The sequence below is a fragment of the Benincasa hispida genome, chromosome 10 (assembly GCF_027475165.1).
Source record: "Benincasa hispida cultivar pf3 chromosome 10, pf3_genome.v1.1, whole genome shotgun sequence".
In the NCBI taxonomy this organism is placed as follows: domain Eukaryota; kingdom Viridiplantae; phylum Streptophyta; class Magnoliopsida; order Cucurbitales; family Cucurbitaceae; genus Benincasa; species Benincasa hispida.
Genome location: NC_143487.1, coordinates 53,971,156 through 53,989,062, shown reverse-complemented (window position 1 = coordinate 53,989,062; position 17,907 = coordinate 53,971,156). Strand labels below are relative to the sequence as shown.

Below are 17,907 nucleotides of genomic sequence, written 5' to 3'. Positions count from 1 at the left end.
TCTGAATAATCCTCCTTATCATGAGTATTCAAACAAGTGTTGTTAAAGTATTATACAACTTTAAGTGACAAAATTAAAATGAGAAACTAATGTCTTATTTAGTAACTAGTTGGTTTTTAGTTTTTAGTTTTTAATTTTTGAAAATTAAACTTACAAACACCTCTTTCACCTCTAAATTTCTTGTTCATATATTTTCTGTCGATATTTTAAAAAAAAAATCACTAAAAAATTAGTTTTTAAAAACTTGTTTTTACTTTTGAAATTTAACTAAAAATTCAATTCTTTTATTTGAAAATTATCGTAAGAAATTGAGAGAATCAACTTACTTTTCAACTAAATAATTACCAAATAGACAAGTTTCCATGGACAAGTTTGGAAAAACCTGAATAAAATCCAAAGAAGCAAGAGTTCCAGAAATTGTAACTTCGAATTTCTTGTTAGCTAATAGTGTTCAAAAATAATTTCCATGTAAACTTCAAGAGAATTTTGGTAAAATCTCAATATCTCTAAATCATAGTAAAGTACTTTCCAGTAAAATTGAGAATCTTATTATAACAACAAAAGCTTAGAACAAGAACTACAGCTCAACTCTAAAATCTACTTCTATTTAATAAAAAAAATAGTCAAACAATTAACTTCATATGAAGGATCATAATACTTCCCAAAAATTGAAATTCTTGGATCAATAGGCACAAGTGAAGTGTAGTAATGGCAGCAGAGCGACAGTACTGTCAAGTTGGAACATTGGTTTGTAAAACCTTACTGTTAGCAAGCAAATATTATTTCTGTTTTTCCATTCTACTTATATATACAAACGGCCGTAATTCTGATCTTGAAGTCAAAAGTGCTCAAATATGAATAACTAAAAGCATAACCCAGAAAAAGAAAAAGAAAAAGAAAGGGAAAGAAAAAGGTAAAATAATTACTGGTATATACTTTTGGAGAGGGATATGAACAGATGGGAAAGCGGGTTCTCGCATAATAGAGCCCTTGAAAGATGAACTGATCAACTAACATAACCTGGTATACATTTTTGTCGAATGCAAATTCGACACCATAAAGACGAGAGTAACAACATGCTGCCTAGTCCTCTGACAAACCCCCAAAGAGAATCAGTGAAGTAGTATTTTCACATTTCACATACCGCCTATCGGGTAGAAGCTGTTCTGTTTCCGAAACAGTTTTTGCGAATTGTTGCTTCTCTGGGAATGGAGTGACAAAGACAATGTTAGGGATGTAGAGTCATCTTCTTCCTCTTCAACATCAATCACCTTTTCTGACGACTCACTGTGGTTATGTTTCTCATCCACTAAATCCACAAGGAAAGGGATCATACTCTTCTTTCGTAGTTTAGTCTCTGCCCCCAATGCAAGCTCGAGGTTCGGTACTGTGTCATGATATTGGTCCTCGTCTTTGGCTGGAAGTGCTAAGTGGTGATCCTCTAGTTGATGTGAACCAACAGGAAAGAAGTGCTTTTCAGCCGTTTCAAAATCTTCTTCTGGAATAACATTCACATCACAAACTTTATCACCTCCCTTTTTCTGAAATAAAAAGGTGGGTCCAATATTGCTACGTGGTGAGACATAAGGATCGGATTGTGAATTTATGCCGCCTGAACTACAACTATTTTCATATGAGTTACCAAACCTTGTCCTTGGTTTTTTGCAGACAATCTCTTCATCCAGCACTACACAATCCACCTCCTCGTCCTGAGAAGTACGATTGTCGGCACCAATAAAGACTAGAGCTGACGACTCTAATATATCTGTCTGTCGACGTTTTCTGTGATGGGACTCCAGAAAATGGATTCCTTCAGTATTTAAATCTCTTTTCGAAAGACCCTCAGAGTCTGAATTCCCTTGTGCTGTCCGGAGCACAGCTCTCTCTCCTTCACAGACCAATCTATCTACAATTTTCTCACCAGCGCTTGTCTTTTTCATGTCATCAATGGTCTTAATTAAAGGCGGCATATCTTCCGTTGAACTGAAGTCCAGCTTCACTTTCTTATTGTCATTGACTCCTACAATTTCTTTAACTTGAATCGATGGTTCACATTGCTCCCCTTGTATGCTCTCTGAACGACCAGATTCCTTCTGCATGGTATGAGAACATCAGTGCATCCATTAATCATGAGGGAAAAGCCTGTTAAGACTAAAGGAACAATTACACCGGTTCGATAAAAAGTAAGTGATAAAAAAAAATAAAAGGAAATAGTGACACGAGGAAATGGACTGAAAGAAAGAAAAGGGAGGAAAAAGGTATATCTAGGATCGAGTGTTCATATTTCCCATCATACAGAAAATTGAAATTCCATTCCAGTTAACAATAAGTAGGAGCCAGATATCCTATGGATAACAAAAGAACACGTTCTAATCCACATTGTATTCATCTCCAAAATAAGCCCACCTAATCATTAATCAATTCACCCATATAACTGATGGGCACACTTAGCATCACATTAGATTTTCAGTTCATCCAAGCACCTCTCAATCTTCTGCAAGAAAGCCTTCACAGTTTGCTGGTTCTGGCAGGTTAAACCAAGGTCTAGTCAAAAGAAACAAAACAACGTAGAAAATAGCGATCTAATCTGTTAGGATGAACTAGGATTATAAATGAGGAACAAGTGAAACATAGAGAAATGATACTAACAATTCAGGAGGAATTAAAAACTTTGACACAAAAGAGCAAAATACAAACGTCATCCTACACAAATCCTTCCACAATCAAAGACTGATTGAAGTTCAGAGAAAGAAAATTACACCACGGTTCAAGTTCCAAATTTTGACATTTTAATCTTGAGTCAGTTTCATGAAATAGTTCATAATTTTTACCGTTAGTTACCATCATATACAGTAACAAAATGACATGGGGCATTATATCAATTATATCAACATTATCCAAAAAAAAATTAAAAACATAAACATATCTGTTTGTTTTTGTAGAAAATTTATTATTTAAACCCAAAGTCACCAGATTTATTATTTGACAAAATAAATAAAATCAACAATTAAACACACAAGAAACAAAATAAAATACAAGAAGTTGGAGCTTCTCAATCACTCACCATTGTTGCTCGAAATTTTAAAGTATAAAATGGGAATGATCTCTGTTTCATTTTGGAATAGGTAGATTCAATATCCTAACTTTGGGGTGTCTCTTTGAGGGGTTGGTGGTACGAGGAGGGGAGATAAATGGCTTGGTATCAAATTAATAAAAATATTCAAACCCATGAAGGAGAAAATTAGGTGTTAAAACAAAGCAGTTGGATATCTAGATGAGAAAGGGCCAGTAAAGCAGCACTGTGAACCTGAATCTCAAAGAGAAGCTTCTAAGATTTGACAGAAAAGGAGTAATGTGACAATGAAGTTGGAGGAGGACTATACAATTTAAAGCTTTCACAAGAGGTGTATGTTAAAAGAAGTCGGGTTAAACAGCTAAGAGAAGGGGTGGGAATTCAAAGCAGAGAGAAGGAAAGATGCCCTATCTGAATTAGTTTTGAGCGATGGTGGTGTTAGCCTGACTACTGAATCTGGTACCCGTAGGAATAGCTCTCCTTTTTTTTTCCCCAAGAATTATATAGCAAGAGGTAACTATGATCTACACATTTTCTTTTTCAGAAGGGATCCCATAGATTCCCATTTTCAGAAGCCCAAAGTGATTGGTCCAAGAGACCCTTTTGAGGAAAAGCCTGGACCCTTTTGAGGAAAAGGAAATCTTTGTTGCAATGAACGCACTTGGGAGTGTATCCTTGGTATTTCAATAGAGGCACTTGAGAACTCCAAAGTTCCAGGTCCACATAGCTATTCGGGTGATTGCCTTAAAAATTCTAAAACATGTTTAAATATGATTTCCGGGAGACGTTCCAGGACATCTTTTGGTGGGATAGCTCAATTCTTGAATTTGCTTAATCCCAATGAAAGACTGGTAAGACTTAACCACCGTCCAATCAGTTTGATAACAAGTGAGAATAAAATGATTTTGAAGTGCTTGCAAAGACACTGAAAATGGTGCTTTCGTGCTATTTCTGATTTCTAAATGACATTTTGTCAAGGGGAAACAGATTTTACATCCACCTTAATCGCTGCTGGGGCAATAGAATATTTTAGAATAGGGAAAGGATCCCAAAAAATTGATTTGGAAAAGGACGTGATATGGTCAACTGGAAGTTTCTGTTGGCAATGAGGAAAATATATGGCTTCAGGAGTAGATGCCTTCAAGTGGATTACAGGATAAATAATGACCACCAAATTCTCATGTTTCCTTTCGACAAGAAGCCTAGAGGATAATTTGTGCATCTAGGGCCTTGAGATAAGGAAGAAGATCATTAACCACCTTTTATGTTCCTTTTTGTGTAAGCGGGGGGACGTTTCAAGTCAAATGATCAATTGGACCATTGAAAGATGAGATCTCAAGGGATTCAAGGTGAGGACAAAGTTAATTTTATGTCACCTACCATTTGCCAACAATATAGTATCCTCCCTTTGACAGAGTCACAGAGGTGGTTAAAGAAAGGGTATGTGCTGCTCGTGAAATTCATTTATCCTAATATTTGGGCCTGCTTCTTGAGAGAAATCCTAGAAGGCAGTAGATGGAAGGATGCTAAGAAGATTGGGGACATGGAAGAAGTTATGACTGTCCATAAATGGTAGGTTAACTTTGAGCCATGCAGCCCATGCCATCATTTACATCCTCGCAGTCTATATGAGGCCAATTTTGATAAACTAAGAGAGATTGCTTTAAACATGGAGAGGAAGATGAGGTCTCTTTTAGGGGAAGGAAACACCAACCACGGAAGATTTAAGTAAATTAAGTCACTTGGTGGACTGGGAAACTACTTTGTTGACAATTAAAACTACTTTGTTGACAATTAAAAGCAGTGTAAAAAGGAAGAAAGAGGAAAGAAACGTAGCTCACAAAATGGCTTAGGAAGCTCTCAAGAGGAGAAAAGTAGTACTAAATCATTGTCTCAAGAAACCAACGGGTTAATGGTAATTGGTACCTTAGGAAATGAAAAACTGGCTGTTACCAAACTCCTTGGTGGAACCTGATTAATTGTCGGAGGTTTTTGTTTGTTTAGTTTGGATTTTAGTTACTACTAATAAATTTGCATTAATGAAGTATAATTTAGAGTTCAATTAAAATAATAAAAAGGCCAACTTTTCTCACCACATCAGCATAATGAATACTAAAAAATAGACTAAAAACTATCCAATTGACTAGCTATTACTGTGGTATTTAAGCATCGCTCTACAAGTAATATACTAATAATTATTTTTTAAAAAAAAAATATTTATTTATTATTAAAAAAAAACAAAACAATAGAAAACAAAACAAAACACCTATATGTTACTGTATGTGAAACTCAAGGTTAAAATGTCAGTTTTTGAACCTAACGATGTTCAATAAGATGTAATACATACAAGTTCCATGACCAAAAGTGTGATTAAAAAAATTAGTAAGCCATTCAAGAAGAATATCAAACAAATAGAGAACTGGATATTATTAGCGATTGACAAATTAAACTGCATATTGCGTGCCTGTCCGAATGGAAGCACTGATAATAGTTGTAGATTAAAAATACCTTCAAGAACAATAGTTAAACAAGAAAAAGAAGCAAGGGAAATGAGGGCAGTAGAGAACAAGACTATAGCAGATGTGTGTTGGTGTTGCATCAATGCATGATTGTTGACTGCTATGGTAAGTTTATGCATAAGCGTGCATGCGCTTAAAAGAGAGAAACATATCACTTACACAAAGCTATATGAAAAATATAGGAAGAAACATTACCATGGAAGCAGAGCTAGCCGATCCTTGACAAAATTCCGTACTACTAGCCAGCATTGACGATACTTTTGGTTCAAACTGATCAAACTGACGGCCTGAATTTTGTGCCTGATAAAAAGAAGATTCACATTTGTGACAACCAGTGCTAGTTGTGTCAGACATTTGGTCTGCTGAACTGGATGCTTTGCCTAATTTGGGACTATCACAAGCAAATATCTCTCCATTGACACACTTGGCCACACAAACATCATCAGACTTTGTTGCTGTGATATCAGGAAAGTTCTTTTCTAAAGGCACAGCTTCAGTGCTACAAATATTTGAAATCTTCAAAGCATCTGAACAATCCGTCTTCTTTCCCCTAAACACCCCCCATAGGAAAAAAAGCATATTCCAACCTGAAGGAGTGGAGGTAAGAAGAGAGACTGATACATAATATGAATATACATGCTTATACAATCGAAGCTAAAGATTACAAACATACATGTTGGTAACAATAAATTTCTAGACCAAGTAAGTACATCTATAAATACATCTATAACTATATAACAACCAAAACTTGAAGTGTGAATCTAAGACAATAACTTGGAAGTGGTGAAAGTGCAGCAAACGGAATTATTTTTGTTAAGGTATTTTCTATGTGCATTTCTATTTGCTGCATTCACTGCCTGAGTTTTTTTTTAAAAAAAAGGAAACATAGAATTGTTGAAAAGAGACTAATGCTCCAAGTTCAAGGAAACAAAATATTCAAAATAAATCATGAGACAAACACAATATCAAGAACATCATTCTAAGGACATAAAATAAGCTAAGCTGAAAAAACAAACACCCCCAATTCAAACAAATATCTTGGATCGAAAAACTCCTAGAGAGCTTAAAAAGAGAGCACCAGGTAGAAAGCATTGATCCTTGCAATTTGAAATCACTGCCTCTAAATTATAGCTGCGCTACAGTGCATACCTTTTTCACTGCCTCTAAGTTATAGCAGCGCTACAGTGAAATCACTGCCTCAAGTTATAGCTGCGCTACAGTGCATACCTTTTTCAAAATTCGCAGATAATTCTATTAGGATTTTCCTTCTGGAATTCTCTCTATTTCCCACTTGACCTTGCTCCTGAGGCATTCAATCTCTGATTTCCTATCTCCCATTACCTGTTTTCTGAAACCCTATTGACTTGGCTTCTCTGCCATTTCTTTGGTGCAGTTTCAGCTAATCCGAGTTTCAGATCCGTCTGCATAATGTCTTTTGTCTCCCTCTAAGGTGGGTTACAAACGTGTTTGTCAAGAATAGACTTCTCACAAAATTCTTTAGGAAGGTGCTACATTGGACGGATGTCACCAAATTACTCAGAAGATCATGACTACCTTCACTTGTATTGGAGGAAAGAGATGCTTGGGGACAGTCAAGTGTGAGGAGATAGAAGAGATTTTTTTTCTTGTACTTTTCTGTCACATCAGCATCCTAGTTAGAATTTTGTTTAAATTATTAATGGTTTTGTTATCTCGGGGAGTAGAAAGCAGCATCATTGAAACCTAACGGAAGTGTTTTTTTTCTTTTTCATTTTTTTCTTTCTTTTTTTTTTAGAACGATTTTATTGGCGAATGAAATTTACAAAAAAGGGGCAAAAGAAAGGCCCCAATTTAAAGGAATTACAAAAGACATGTCTAACGGGACAAAAGAGAGGAGAGACAGAATGAGAAGAAGAGAGAATTCAATTTACACCAGGAGGGCTAAATAAGCCACATTGTCGGAAAAAAACAGGATAAATCATTTTCCTCTCAATCAAAAGTTCTATTGTTTCTTTCGGTCCATATTGACCACAAAAAGGCATGTTTCTTTCGGTCCATATTGACCACAAAAAGGCATGACGCACGAACAAAATTCTTCCAAAGTAGCTCCTTCCTGTTTTTGAAGGGATGACGACCTGATAGAAGAAGACAACTAAGCAGGGAGAAGATGTCCTGAGGGAGAGCCAAGGATCAGTTCAAGGTGTTTAGAAGACCACTCCGAAACAGTTGTGGGCAAGGCAGTGTATAAAAATGTGGGGTTGGTTCTCCAAGGCCTATTACAAAGAGAACTCCAGCTAGGAGGGACTAGAAAGAGCCATGTTAAAAGAAATCTGTAAGGGATGTTGATATAATATCCCATGGGAGAGTTTCCAAATGAAAATTTTAATCTTCTTTGGCTAGTCATTCAGGCCAAAAATCAGTGGATACCCTGTTACCTACCTTGGTCTGCAATCAAAGCCCGCTGAGGGAAGTGTGATTTAAAAATTAGAAGCCCGCTCAGGAAGTATATTGGAAGAATAAGGTCAAACTTCATAGTGACCACCTATTTAGGATGTTAAGATCTTCCGTTAGACACAGAGAGATGCCTTCCCACAAACTCCTGTAGTACCAATACTCATCAAACTAGAGTCCTCTGCCTTAGGGTTGAGTTTAGCATGTATTCACTTAAAAATTATTCAAAGGGGAAATGCCCTAACCACTTACTCGGGAGGGTGGGAAGGCAAATATTTTTGCGGGATCAATACAGTAGAGTTGAGCCATTGGCTTTTTCTTTCTTTCTTTCTTTCTTTCTTTCTTTCTTTCTTTTTGAACAGATAAAAATTGGACTTGGTATTAAATCAGCACAATAATGGGCATATAGGAGCTAAGAAGTATAGAGGTTTTGGCTTGGAAAATATGGATGGAGAGCAACTATCAAAGCTTCAATGAAACAGAATGTGATCCAGAGGAAGTCTTCAATTTGCTTGAGATACCATATTGTTCTTGGGAATCGGAATATCGCATCTTATTGCCAAGACAACTTTATCCTATAACGTCTTTTTCTGTTCACCAGTTTTAACGAGAGCTGGTTTAGTCATCAACTGAACTTAAATGTTGACCGGCACAACAGAACTCCCATCATTCCCAATGTACAAATTAGAAAAAAAAAAAAAAAAAAGACCTACACCTCAAAATCCCCACTTTCAATATAAACTTGAGCATTGAACAAGAAAAGCTCCAAAGGAGGAAGAAGGCATACCGTGAGGTGCTAGAGATGAACAAAACGCCACCCTTAAGCAATTGAAAAGATAATAAAATACACAAAATAATGAATCAAACACTCCCTTTCCGAGATTTCACATAACAAATTAAAAAAAGACATCTTCTAGATATGTTCAAACATCATTTACAAAAGACCACTTGGTGACAGTCTGACACAATTTCGAAACCTATTTGATAAATAACATAATTGAAATGATAATAATCCAAGAAAATTCTTACGTTGTGAATTTTCAGGTAGCTGATTTGATGAGAATATCAAGAGCTCGACACCATCAAGGTTTCCTTTGAGGGCTAAATCATTCTTGATCATATGATCCAGTAAGCTTCTGTAGTTTCTTTCATAACTGAATTGCAAGAAGCACGGTTAAGAGAAAATACCAGAAACTGGCATGAAAGCCAAAGGAAAGATTAAAGATGGAAAAATGCTGAAGACATACCTGTGAATATCTCTTGCAAAAAAGTAAAGAGCAATATTATCTTCTTTAACACCACAATCGTGGAATTGAGATGGCCACGTGCTCGAGCGAGGTACTTCCTTCAAAGAAATCTTGTGCGGAAGTCTGCTTGCCACTTCAATAACCTTTGGTGACGCACAAGTAGACAGATGAGCCTGAATTCCATCACAGAAATCTGGAAGTTTCCCACATCTATGCAACTCAAAACCACCCCTTCAAGAAAACAACAAAAAGCTTTCTCAATGATTGGCATTGATAAAATATATCATATTGTGATTTTATGGAAAAATAAATAAATAAAAAAGACAAAACAAATTAACCAAAATCAATGAGATAACTCGAATGAGAATCTTACTGCCATATGTATTCATACTCCGGAATCACTGAAATCTTCAGGAGAAGCGAGGTTGTTGCCCCATGACCAGACAAATCTTTCACCCTAACCTTTTCAACAGGAATGGCAGTTGAAACTGTATCTTCCAAATGCAAAGGAACAGGAGCATCGAGATTGGGCAGGACAGGTAGCTTTGAAATACTTGCAGCTGGTTGCCTGTGAAAGGTAGTAGCAGAACTACTGACAATTGTCTTCCCTTCATATGCTGTTTCAGCAGAAAGCTCATTTTTTAACTTGTTTGAAAATGAAAATTGATCTTGATGCACTATATCACTATTTAAGACTGTGCTTGATGAGGAAACCTCGTCAGATGGGTCACTAAATTTTCTCTTTTTGCATATTTCAGGCCTTCTAAGCAATGCTGCTTGAATTGCGGCTTTCAACTTGTTCTCCTCACATGTCTCCTCTCTAGAGCTAATTATATTATTATCAGGAACATAAGGACTACCACCGATACAGGATTCTGTAGCATGGTCAGTTCCTTTACATTTTAGACAGTGACCACCTTTTGGACTAGTGGCAACAGTAGGCTTCGTTAGCGTTGCAGAACTCTCCCTATTTTTCTCATCTGGTCCTGTCATTTCTCGTGACCTTCCATTATCATTAAAAGACGGCCTCTCAACGGTTAATGAACTGGATAATGGTTCTTCCTTGGGGCTAACATGATTTATCTTTTGATCAATAGAAGAACTGCATGTTCCATTGGTCGATAAAGCTCTAGCTGTAAGAACAAATGAAAACATTAACTTACAGTCTTCGCATCAGCAAACAACATGCATATAGAACTTGCAAAACTCTGAAATTAGGGAATGAGAAAATTGTGCACAAAGAAGCAAATATGATATCAATTCTATCCAGCCATCAGAACGGCATACCTGGACTGAGTGGATTATCTAGGCCCTTATGAACTAGACTGCTTCTAGATTTAGGGTGAGCACTTGAGATTCCATCAGATTTTATAACTTTTTGATCTTTGTTGTTGCTTAGAGATGACACGAGATTTGTTTCACCGCGCAATGAGAGCTTTTGATCAACCTTAGATGTTGAAACTGCAGAACTTGTAGTTACTGTCCAGGATCGATCTACTTTTGATGGATTTTTCCTATCTAATATGTTCCTGTCCTTTCCTTGTTTAATACCTTTTGGATCCTGGACATGAGGAAATTTAGATGGTAGCATTTTAACTTTTGCTTCACTCATGCCTGCACGGCCAGAACTTGGAGTTTTGAATGATTGAGATTTTCCTAAAGCTCTGGGAGGCCCCTCCTTGACTTCAAGGGAGGTATGTTCTCTAATTCCCCTTGGCTTTTGGGGTATAAATTCATCTACAAGTTTGACCTTCGGTTTGGAATTTAAAGTGTTGAATGAATTTGACTTTAAAAGAGTACCTGAATTTTGAAAGAAACAGGCAAATGAATAAACAATAAACAATTCGCACAAACATGGATGAAATGAAAAAAAGGCCATATGGGGTTGCTTATTTACCCTTGAGTGTGTGAAGTCTTGAACCAACAGATGGTGAGCGTGCCATTTCTGAAACATCATTACTGCTTTGATCACCCAAACATTTTGATTGAGAAAGCATCAATTTCCCTTTATCCAAGCTTTTTGACAAAGAATCACGGCATAATCCAATACTCCTGCCAGGGCTGGATGCTTTTGTTGAGCCTTTGTTAGTTTCAAGGACCTGTCTTTTTGTAGCTACAGAAACATCAACATTGTCCACATTCTTCTTGCCAAAATTTCTCGTACTTGAGCTATCTCTGGTTACTCTTTTTCCCTCAGCATCTAAGCATTCAGTGTATCAATAAAATTAAAGTTGTTTTCAATAATGTCCTTGTAATGAAATCTAACTTTGAGCATTTCTCTTACCAGAAACTTGGGGACTGGGACTAACTATATTTGGCCTTCTCCCTTCATCTTTTCTTTTATAGGAAAGGTAGCCTTTCCCTTCAACATCTGAAAATTAATTGCACAATGAGATCATAATAAGCTCCTAAAGCAAAATGTTCCCTTTTCTTCTTACTTACTGCAGTTCCATAACCATAAATTTCAACTTCACCTTGCTTCTGGTTTTCATTTTCTTCCGCTGATTTGCATTCCTCGCAAAGCCAGTCACCTTCAGGGACTTCATCAAGCCTTTCTCGCATGCAATAGCTAATTTAAAAAGAATTGTAAGTACACTTGATATTTAGAATAAAAGCAATTGATGATACAAAAGTATGCCAAAGAATAATTCAAATTAAAAGGAAACATCCTCACGTGTGTTCTGCACCATCAGTGCACCTACTACATATAGCAAGCAAATCCTCCCGACCAGCATCACCACAAATATCACAAACTTTGACCTGTATTCCAAACGGAAGTATGAGAACACCCAGAGTTCAAAATCAAACTATAAAATTTCAGGAAGAGAGAATAAAAGAAATAATGCAGTAAAATAATATTCAGAATGTTACACAAAAAATGAGAAAGAGTGAATTTTCCAAAAGCACCTGCACAAGCAGCCTTTCCCAGTACAAATCTAACCTAAAAAATTATGAGCATGGTCACATCATGACATCAACTAAGACACTAAACCCACTGAATTTTACTAACATGGGGTCACCAATTAACGTTCAAAGTAAGAACCAGAGGAAAAGCAAACCAAAAGGAAAGAACTGTAGAATTGCAAGTTCCAAATAGATAATAAAAGAGACTACTTAAATATATAGAGTTTCAATCCAACTCACATCATGCTCCACAATATCTGATTCATCGCTCTCAGATCCAGATGCAGATTGCGAATGGTGCTCCTTCACATCAGATGAACCAGACAAGTCCTTGAAATTTTCACATTGCTCGTCATCATACTGATTTTTCACATCTCCATCAGGAGGCTCACTTCTATCAAGATGAATCCCTTCTTCTGACTTTGGTAAGATTTGAGGAGAAACCTTGAAATCATCACCTACTTTGTTGCATATGTTGGTAACAGATTTTTCTCCATGAGGTGGAGCAGTAACTACTTCTCTAGTCAGAGAGTCACTATGTACCAAAGATGATTCTAATGGCTCTCCCTTCACACAAGTGGATGGATTCTGTTCAAAACCTATTTCAGATAATGGTTTATCACTTGGAGAAAGAGAGTCCAGAGTATGTGCCTCCTTTGAGCTGTTATGAACCTCTTTAGAAGCAGGAGTCTCTGAAAAAGCTAATTTGGAAGACAATACAACCTTAGATCCTTCTCGACATAAACTACCCACTGAAGCAGAGCCACGTGATACATTTTTATTGTCCATAATCTTTTGGTGAGAAACAGCTGCAATATTTGCATTACTAGATTGACTAACACACGAAATGTTGTCGTCATGCCCCTCCGCACCCTTGATACTCCCATGCTTCTCTGAAGTGGTTTGTACGGTTGGCTCAGTAGCAATATGTCCCTCTGAAACTATTCCACTATATAATTTTTTATGCATGTCAATATCTACTGAAAAATTTGCTGCATCAGATGACCTTATCGTTGCCATACTATCAGCATTTTCAGAAAAGGAATCGTGACTAGAGTTAACGCTAAGTAGATTACTTGTCTCACTATTAGCATGTAATGAGCTTCCACACGCTCTACTCTTTATAGAGGATAAAGCATCAGCATCATTAGCAGAATACTGACTCGTAGCATTTACATGGCTGGTTTCATCAGAAAATTCTTCAGCTTTTGAAACTGTAATAGCTCGTTTAAGATGCATACAAGATGAACAAGGAGCAGAGCACACGTTACAAGTTCCAGACTCGCCTCTCATATGAACTGTCTGATTCATGGAGCAGTTGGTAAAGTTTTTACTTGATTGAGGTGATACCTAAGAAGATGGAAGTAAGATTAGAAATATAGACAGTACTCTTTTTCTTTCTTTTCTAGCAATTGCCATACGTTTAAACAGCCCAACTCCTTTCACATTACTGCTATAATGGAAAGTGGAAATCAACACAAAAAATCACCAAAATCCAGTATACCAAGAAATTAAGTATAAAAAATATGAACTTAGTGGCTAAGCTATAACATTGACTTTAATTGTCCAAAATGTGAACATCCAATTTTTACTATGATGTTAGGCATTCTAATATACACAAGGAAAAGAAAAATATATATATTAATTAAGAACCCTACAACGCAAATTTAACCTGTTATCTCACCATATTCCACCGAGTGTCATTGTCAGTATCACCAATAAGCCCTTGTGCGCGATAACTGCCTCCTCCTAAAACTGGAGTGATCCCAAAAGCAAGGAGAAACGACATTAATAATCATCCCCCTAAATTCAGAAGAAACCTAAAAAACCACAGCATAAAGAAACTTGCATCGCCACCATTGCCAAACACCATTCAGAACAAGCATTGTCGTCTCTTAAAAGCAACAGCAAAAAGAATTGTACAAAACAACATCTACAAAATCTCCAGCAGATACGAAAACGTACAATCCCTTAAAAAAAGAGCAAAACGAGAAACATACCGTTTGCCAAAAAAGAACCCTAATTCTGAAAACACAAAACAAACCAATCCCACAGCAACCACAGACAGAATATTGTCGTACAAATTGAAGAAAACAAGCAACCAATCCGCTCCCAAAAACATAATAATAATAAAAAGACCCGAAAAAGAACAAACCACAATCCAATCAAACTCCCGAAAAAACCCAAATCAAAAAATAAAAAATAAAAAGAACCCTAATTTGAAAGCGATTACATGCCTTCGCCTCCGAAACCACCAGGGCATCATCATAAAACCCCTCCACAGCCCGTTCCGTCCTCCTCTCCGCCATCACCGACACGATCGGCCACACTCCCGAATCAACCGGTCCCGTAGCAACCGATGATAACAATATTCAGCACCAATCACAACGAAACAAACCAGTTTCGTCCTACAGTCCGGTAATTGAAGAAATTCTGGAGTAGGTTTATGTAAAAATTATACAGAAATATATATATAAATGGTAATCGTAGAATTAGAAGAGAAAGATACACACAGATAAACAAGAAGAAGGCAGATGAGAGAGAGCAAAGCTTGAAGAGGATCTGGTAACTAATAGTAAAACCAAAGAAGATTAAAATAAAAATAAAAAAATCATTATATATAGCCAAAACAAAAACTCTTCTCCCTCCCAATACTTTTAATTTTAATTTTAATTCTAATTTTCCTCCCTAATTTTCCTCCCCCCGTTCCAATATTAATCAAATTCGAGAAAAAATCATTCCAACTGTGTACCTCTTTTCTTGATGCCCTTCTCTCTTTTTTTTTTTCCTTTGTTTTTTTAGATTTTCCCGAGGGAAAAAAAAAAGTAAATGAGGTTATGAGGGTAAGCATTGAATTTCGAGGTCCTTATAAATTTCTGCATTTATGATTAAATAAAAGTGATTTTAAAGAGTCTTTGCCAAATTCCATCGCCCATTTATTAATTCCAATTCACATTAATTTTTTTGTTTTGCAGCCGGTGGACGGGATTTATTAGAATTATATTTTTAATAATGAAAAAAATACATTTTTATCCCTAAATTTTGGGATCTAATTTTTATTTGGTCTTTTACGTTTCAAAATGTTATGATTTTGGTTTCAATTAAGAATTTATATTTAAAAATGTTACAATTTACCTTTAACATTTGAGTTTTGTTTGAATTTGGTTCTTAAATTTTAAGATTTTACAATTTTAATCTCAATTTTTCATTAAATACTCACTTTCAAACATTGACGTTGATATCTATTAACTAATTTACAATAATTACGAACTAAAATTTTAAAGTGATGGAAAATAGTGGAACTTAATTAACTATAATTCATTTAATTATTTTAAATTTATTGACATACGTTAACACTAAAGATGAAGATGGATATTTAGTGACGAAGTTGAGGCTAAAAATGTAAATTTCGAAGTCTATGGACCAAATTCAAACAAAACTAAATGTGGATGGTAAAATTGCAACATCGTGATACCTAGAAACAAAATTGAAATCAAGCAAAAAAAAAAACTTAAGGACTAGATGTGTAACATTTTGATACCTAATGACCAAATAGAAATTAGACCATAAATCTAGGGACCAAAAAAGTATTTGTTCCTTTAATTATTATATTTAAAAAATAGAACAAAAATATGTTCTAGGTATTTTTTTGTCCCTAAGTTTCAAAATATTACATATTTAATTCTTAAGTTTTGAGTTCGATTTCAATTTAGTCCCATGTTTCAAAATGTTATAATTTTACCCTTGACATTTGAGTTTTATTTCAATTTGGTCATCATATTTCAAACTTTAAACTTTTAACATCGATTTTTACTAAATACTCATTTTTCGTCATCAGTGTTAATGTATGTTAATGAGTTTTAAATAGTTAATATGATTATAATTAATTAAGTTTCACTATTTTTCAACATATTTAAAATTTCACTTCATAATTATTTTAAATTAATTAAGAGACATTGACATCAATTATTGGAAATGGGTATTTAATGAAAAAAAGTGTAAAATCTTAAAGCCTTTGGACCAAATTGAAATAAAACTCAAATATCAAAGGTAAATTTGTAACATTTTAAAACTTATAAACTAAAGTGAAATCAAAATCAAAACTTTAAAAACTAAATCGGTAACATTTTGAAAATTTATGGACCAAAAATAAGCTAAATCCAAAATCTAAAGATTGAAAAAGTATCTTTTTTTCTAAAAAAAAATATATTATTTGTTGATATAATAATATTGTAATTTAAATTTATTATAAAATTAATAAATAGAATATTATTAGAAGGGTGGAGATTCGAACTCCTAACTTTATTATTGTTTATATATGTCGAATTAGGTATGTTTGGGCAGTAGTGATAGCTATGAATTATAATTTATAATAAAATGGTGTAATTATAAAATGTATTACGCTGAGTTTATGATAAAACTTTTTTTAGTAAGAAAATATTTATAGACATGAATCATATTTTCTAAATACGATCTATTTTTTTAACAATTCTAAATATGATTTTACGGTTGAAATAGTATTTTTTTTAAAATAAAAAAAAAAACCATGATGTCACGTGGTGATAATCTATAACAATTTTGAAAATAGCTTCAAAATTAACATTTTGATTTTCAAACCGCGATGAAAAAAAAAACACTTTGAACTTTATCTTTTATTTCAAAAAACGTTCATATTCTTTGAAGGAAATTACAATACTACCCTAGACCTTTATTTTAAAAAAATACTTTTGACATAAAAGTTTTGGGTAAAAATTAGTATCTTCAATACTATGACAATGGCCTATAGCAAAAATAGAGTCTCGGATACTTCCACGATATTTTAAGCTGCTAACATTAAATATGTTCATTTTTCTAATGGAACAGAGATTCCACAGTTAGATGTGAAATGAGGAAGGGAGTGAAAAAAAAAAAATCGATATGTTAAAGGAAGGATCTATTTGTTTGTTTTTTTTTTTTTTAAGTTACAATAATTATTGTTATATTATTATATAAATATTATATTTCAATTTCAATTTTTATTATTTAATAACCAATATAATTAATACTTTTAATTAAACATTTAAATATAGCGTATATATATGAATAATTTGATAGTTTGATAGTTTTATTATTTCTTTATACTAAGAAATCTAAGTAATTTATCTTTAGATCTAAATCGTCCATGTAAAAATAATCATAAAAAATTAGCAAGAAATTTAACTATTTAATTAAAATTTAATCTAACCAAATGGAATACTTCGTTTTTTTTTTAAATATCAACTCATACTCATAAATCTTGATGTTGCATCAATTAAAATTATGAACTAAAAAGTGTATTCAATTTAATAGATGGAATTTCATAAGTATTTTCATTTATACCTAGTATTATGTTCATTGTAAACAAACATCATACGAAACTTATAATTCTATCCATCAAATTTTCATAAACGAATGATTTCATTTGAAAATCATTCATGCATTATTGTCGATCTAATATTTAAAGATATCTACACATGTGTAGAAATTAATGCATTAACGATTTTGATCAATAATATCAATAAATTATCTAAATTGATTCACTTACTATAAATATAAAAATTTAATTAAAGCAGCTAAAGCTCACATGATATTTTTCTAATAAAATCTGAATGAGAGCCTAAAGCCACACATTTACAAAATTTTAGCCTTTAATTGAATGTAATTAAAATTTACCAAATTTAGTGATATAAATCTTTTTTTTTTTTTTTTGTAATTT

General features: G+C 34.2%; 1 protein-coding gene across 1 annotated transcript; it reads right to left on the bottom strand.

The window, feature by feature from the left end:
• Window positions 1–748: 748 nt before the first annotated feature.
• On the bottom strand, window positions 749–14,760 carry LOC120087877 (RING/FYVE/PHD zinc finger superfamily protein). The gene is made up of 13 exons (XM_090305878.1): window positions 14,412–14,760; window positions 13,858–13,939; window positions 12,414–13,523; window positions 11,944–12,029; window positions 11,744–11,838; window positions 11,554–11,640; window positions 11,167–11,469; window positions 10,557–11,069; window positions 9,643–10,402; window positions 9,270–9,500; window positions 9,052–9,176; window positions 5,788–6,179; window positions 749–2,093 (listed from the first exon to the last, which is right to left on the bottom strand). The coding sequence occupies exons 1-13, from the start codon at window positions 14,480–14,482 to the stop codon at window positions 1,137–1,139; spliced, it is 4,812 nt and encodes a 1,603-aa protein (XP_090162004.1). The 5' UTR covers window positions 14,483–14,760; the 3' UTR covers window positions 749–1,136.
• Window positions 14,761–17,907: the final 3,147 nt, after the last annotated feature.

Excerpts from the sequence above, each read along its gene's own strand:
- LOC120087877 (XM_090305878.1), bottom strand. The coding sequence starts at position 14,482 with ATGGCGGAGAGGAGGACGGAACGGGCTGTGGAGGGGTTTTATGATGAT. Across the intron at positions 13,940-14,411 it reads CTGGTGGTTTCGGAGGCGAA|GATCACTCCAGTTTTAGGAG; the intron begins GGCATGTAATCG and ends CCTTGCTTTTGG. Across the intron at positions 13,524-13,857 it reads ATGACACTCGGTGGAATATG|GTATCACCTCAATCAAGTAA; the intron begins GTGAGATAACAG and ends CCATCTTCTTAG.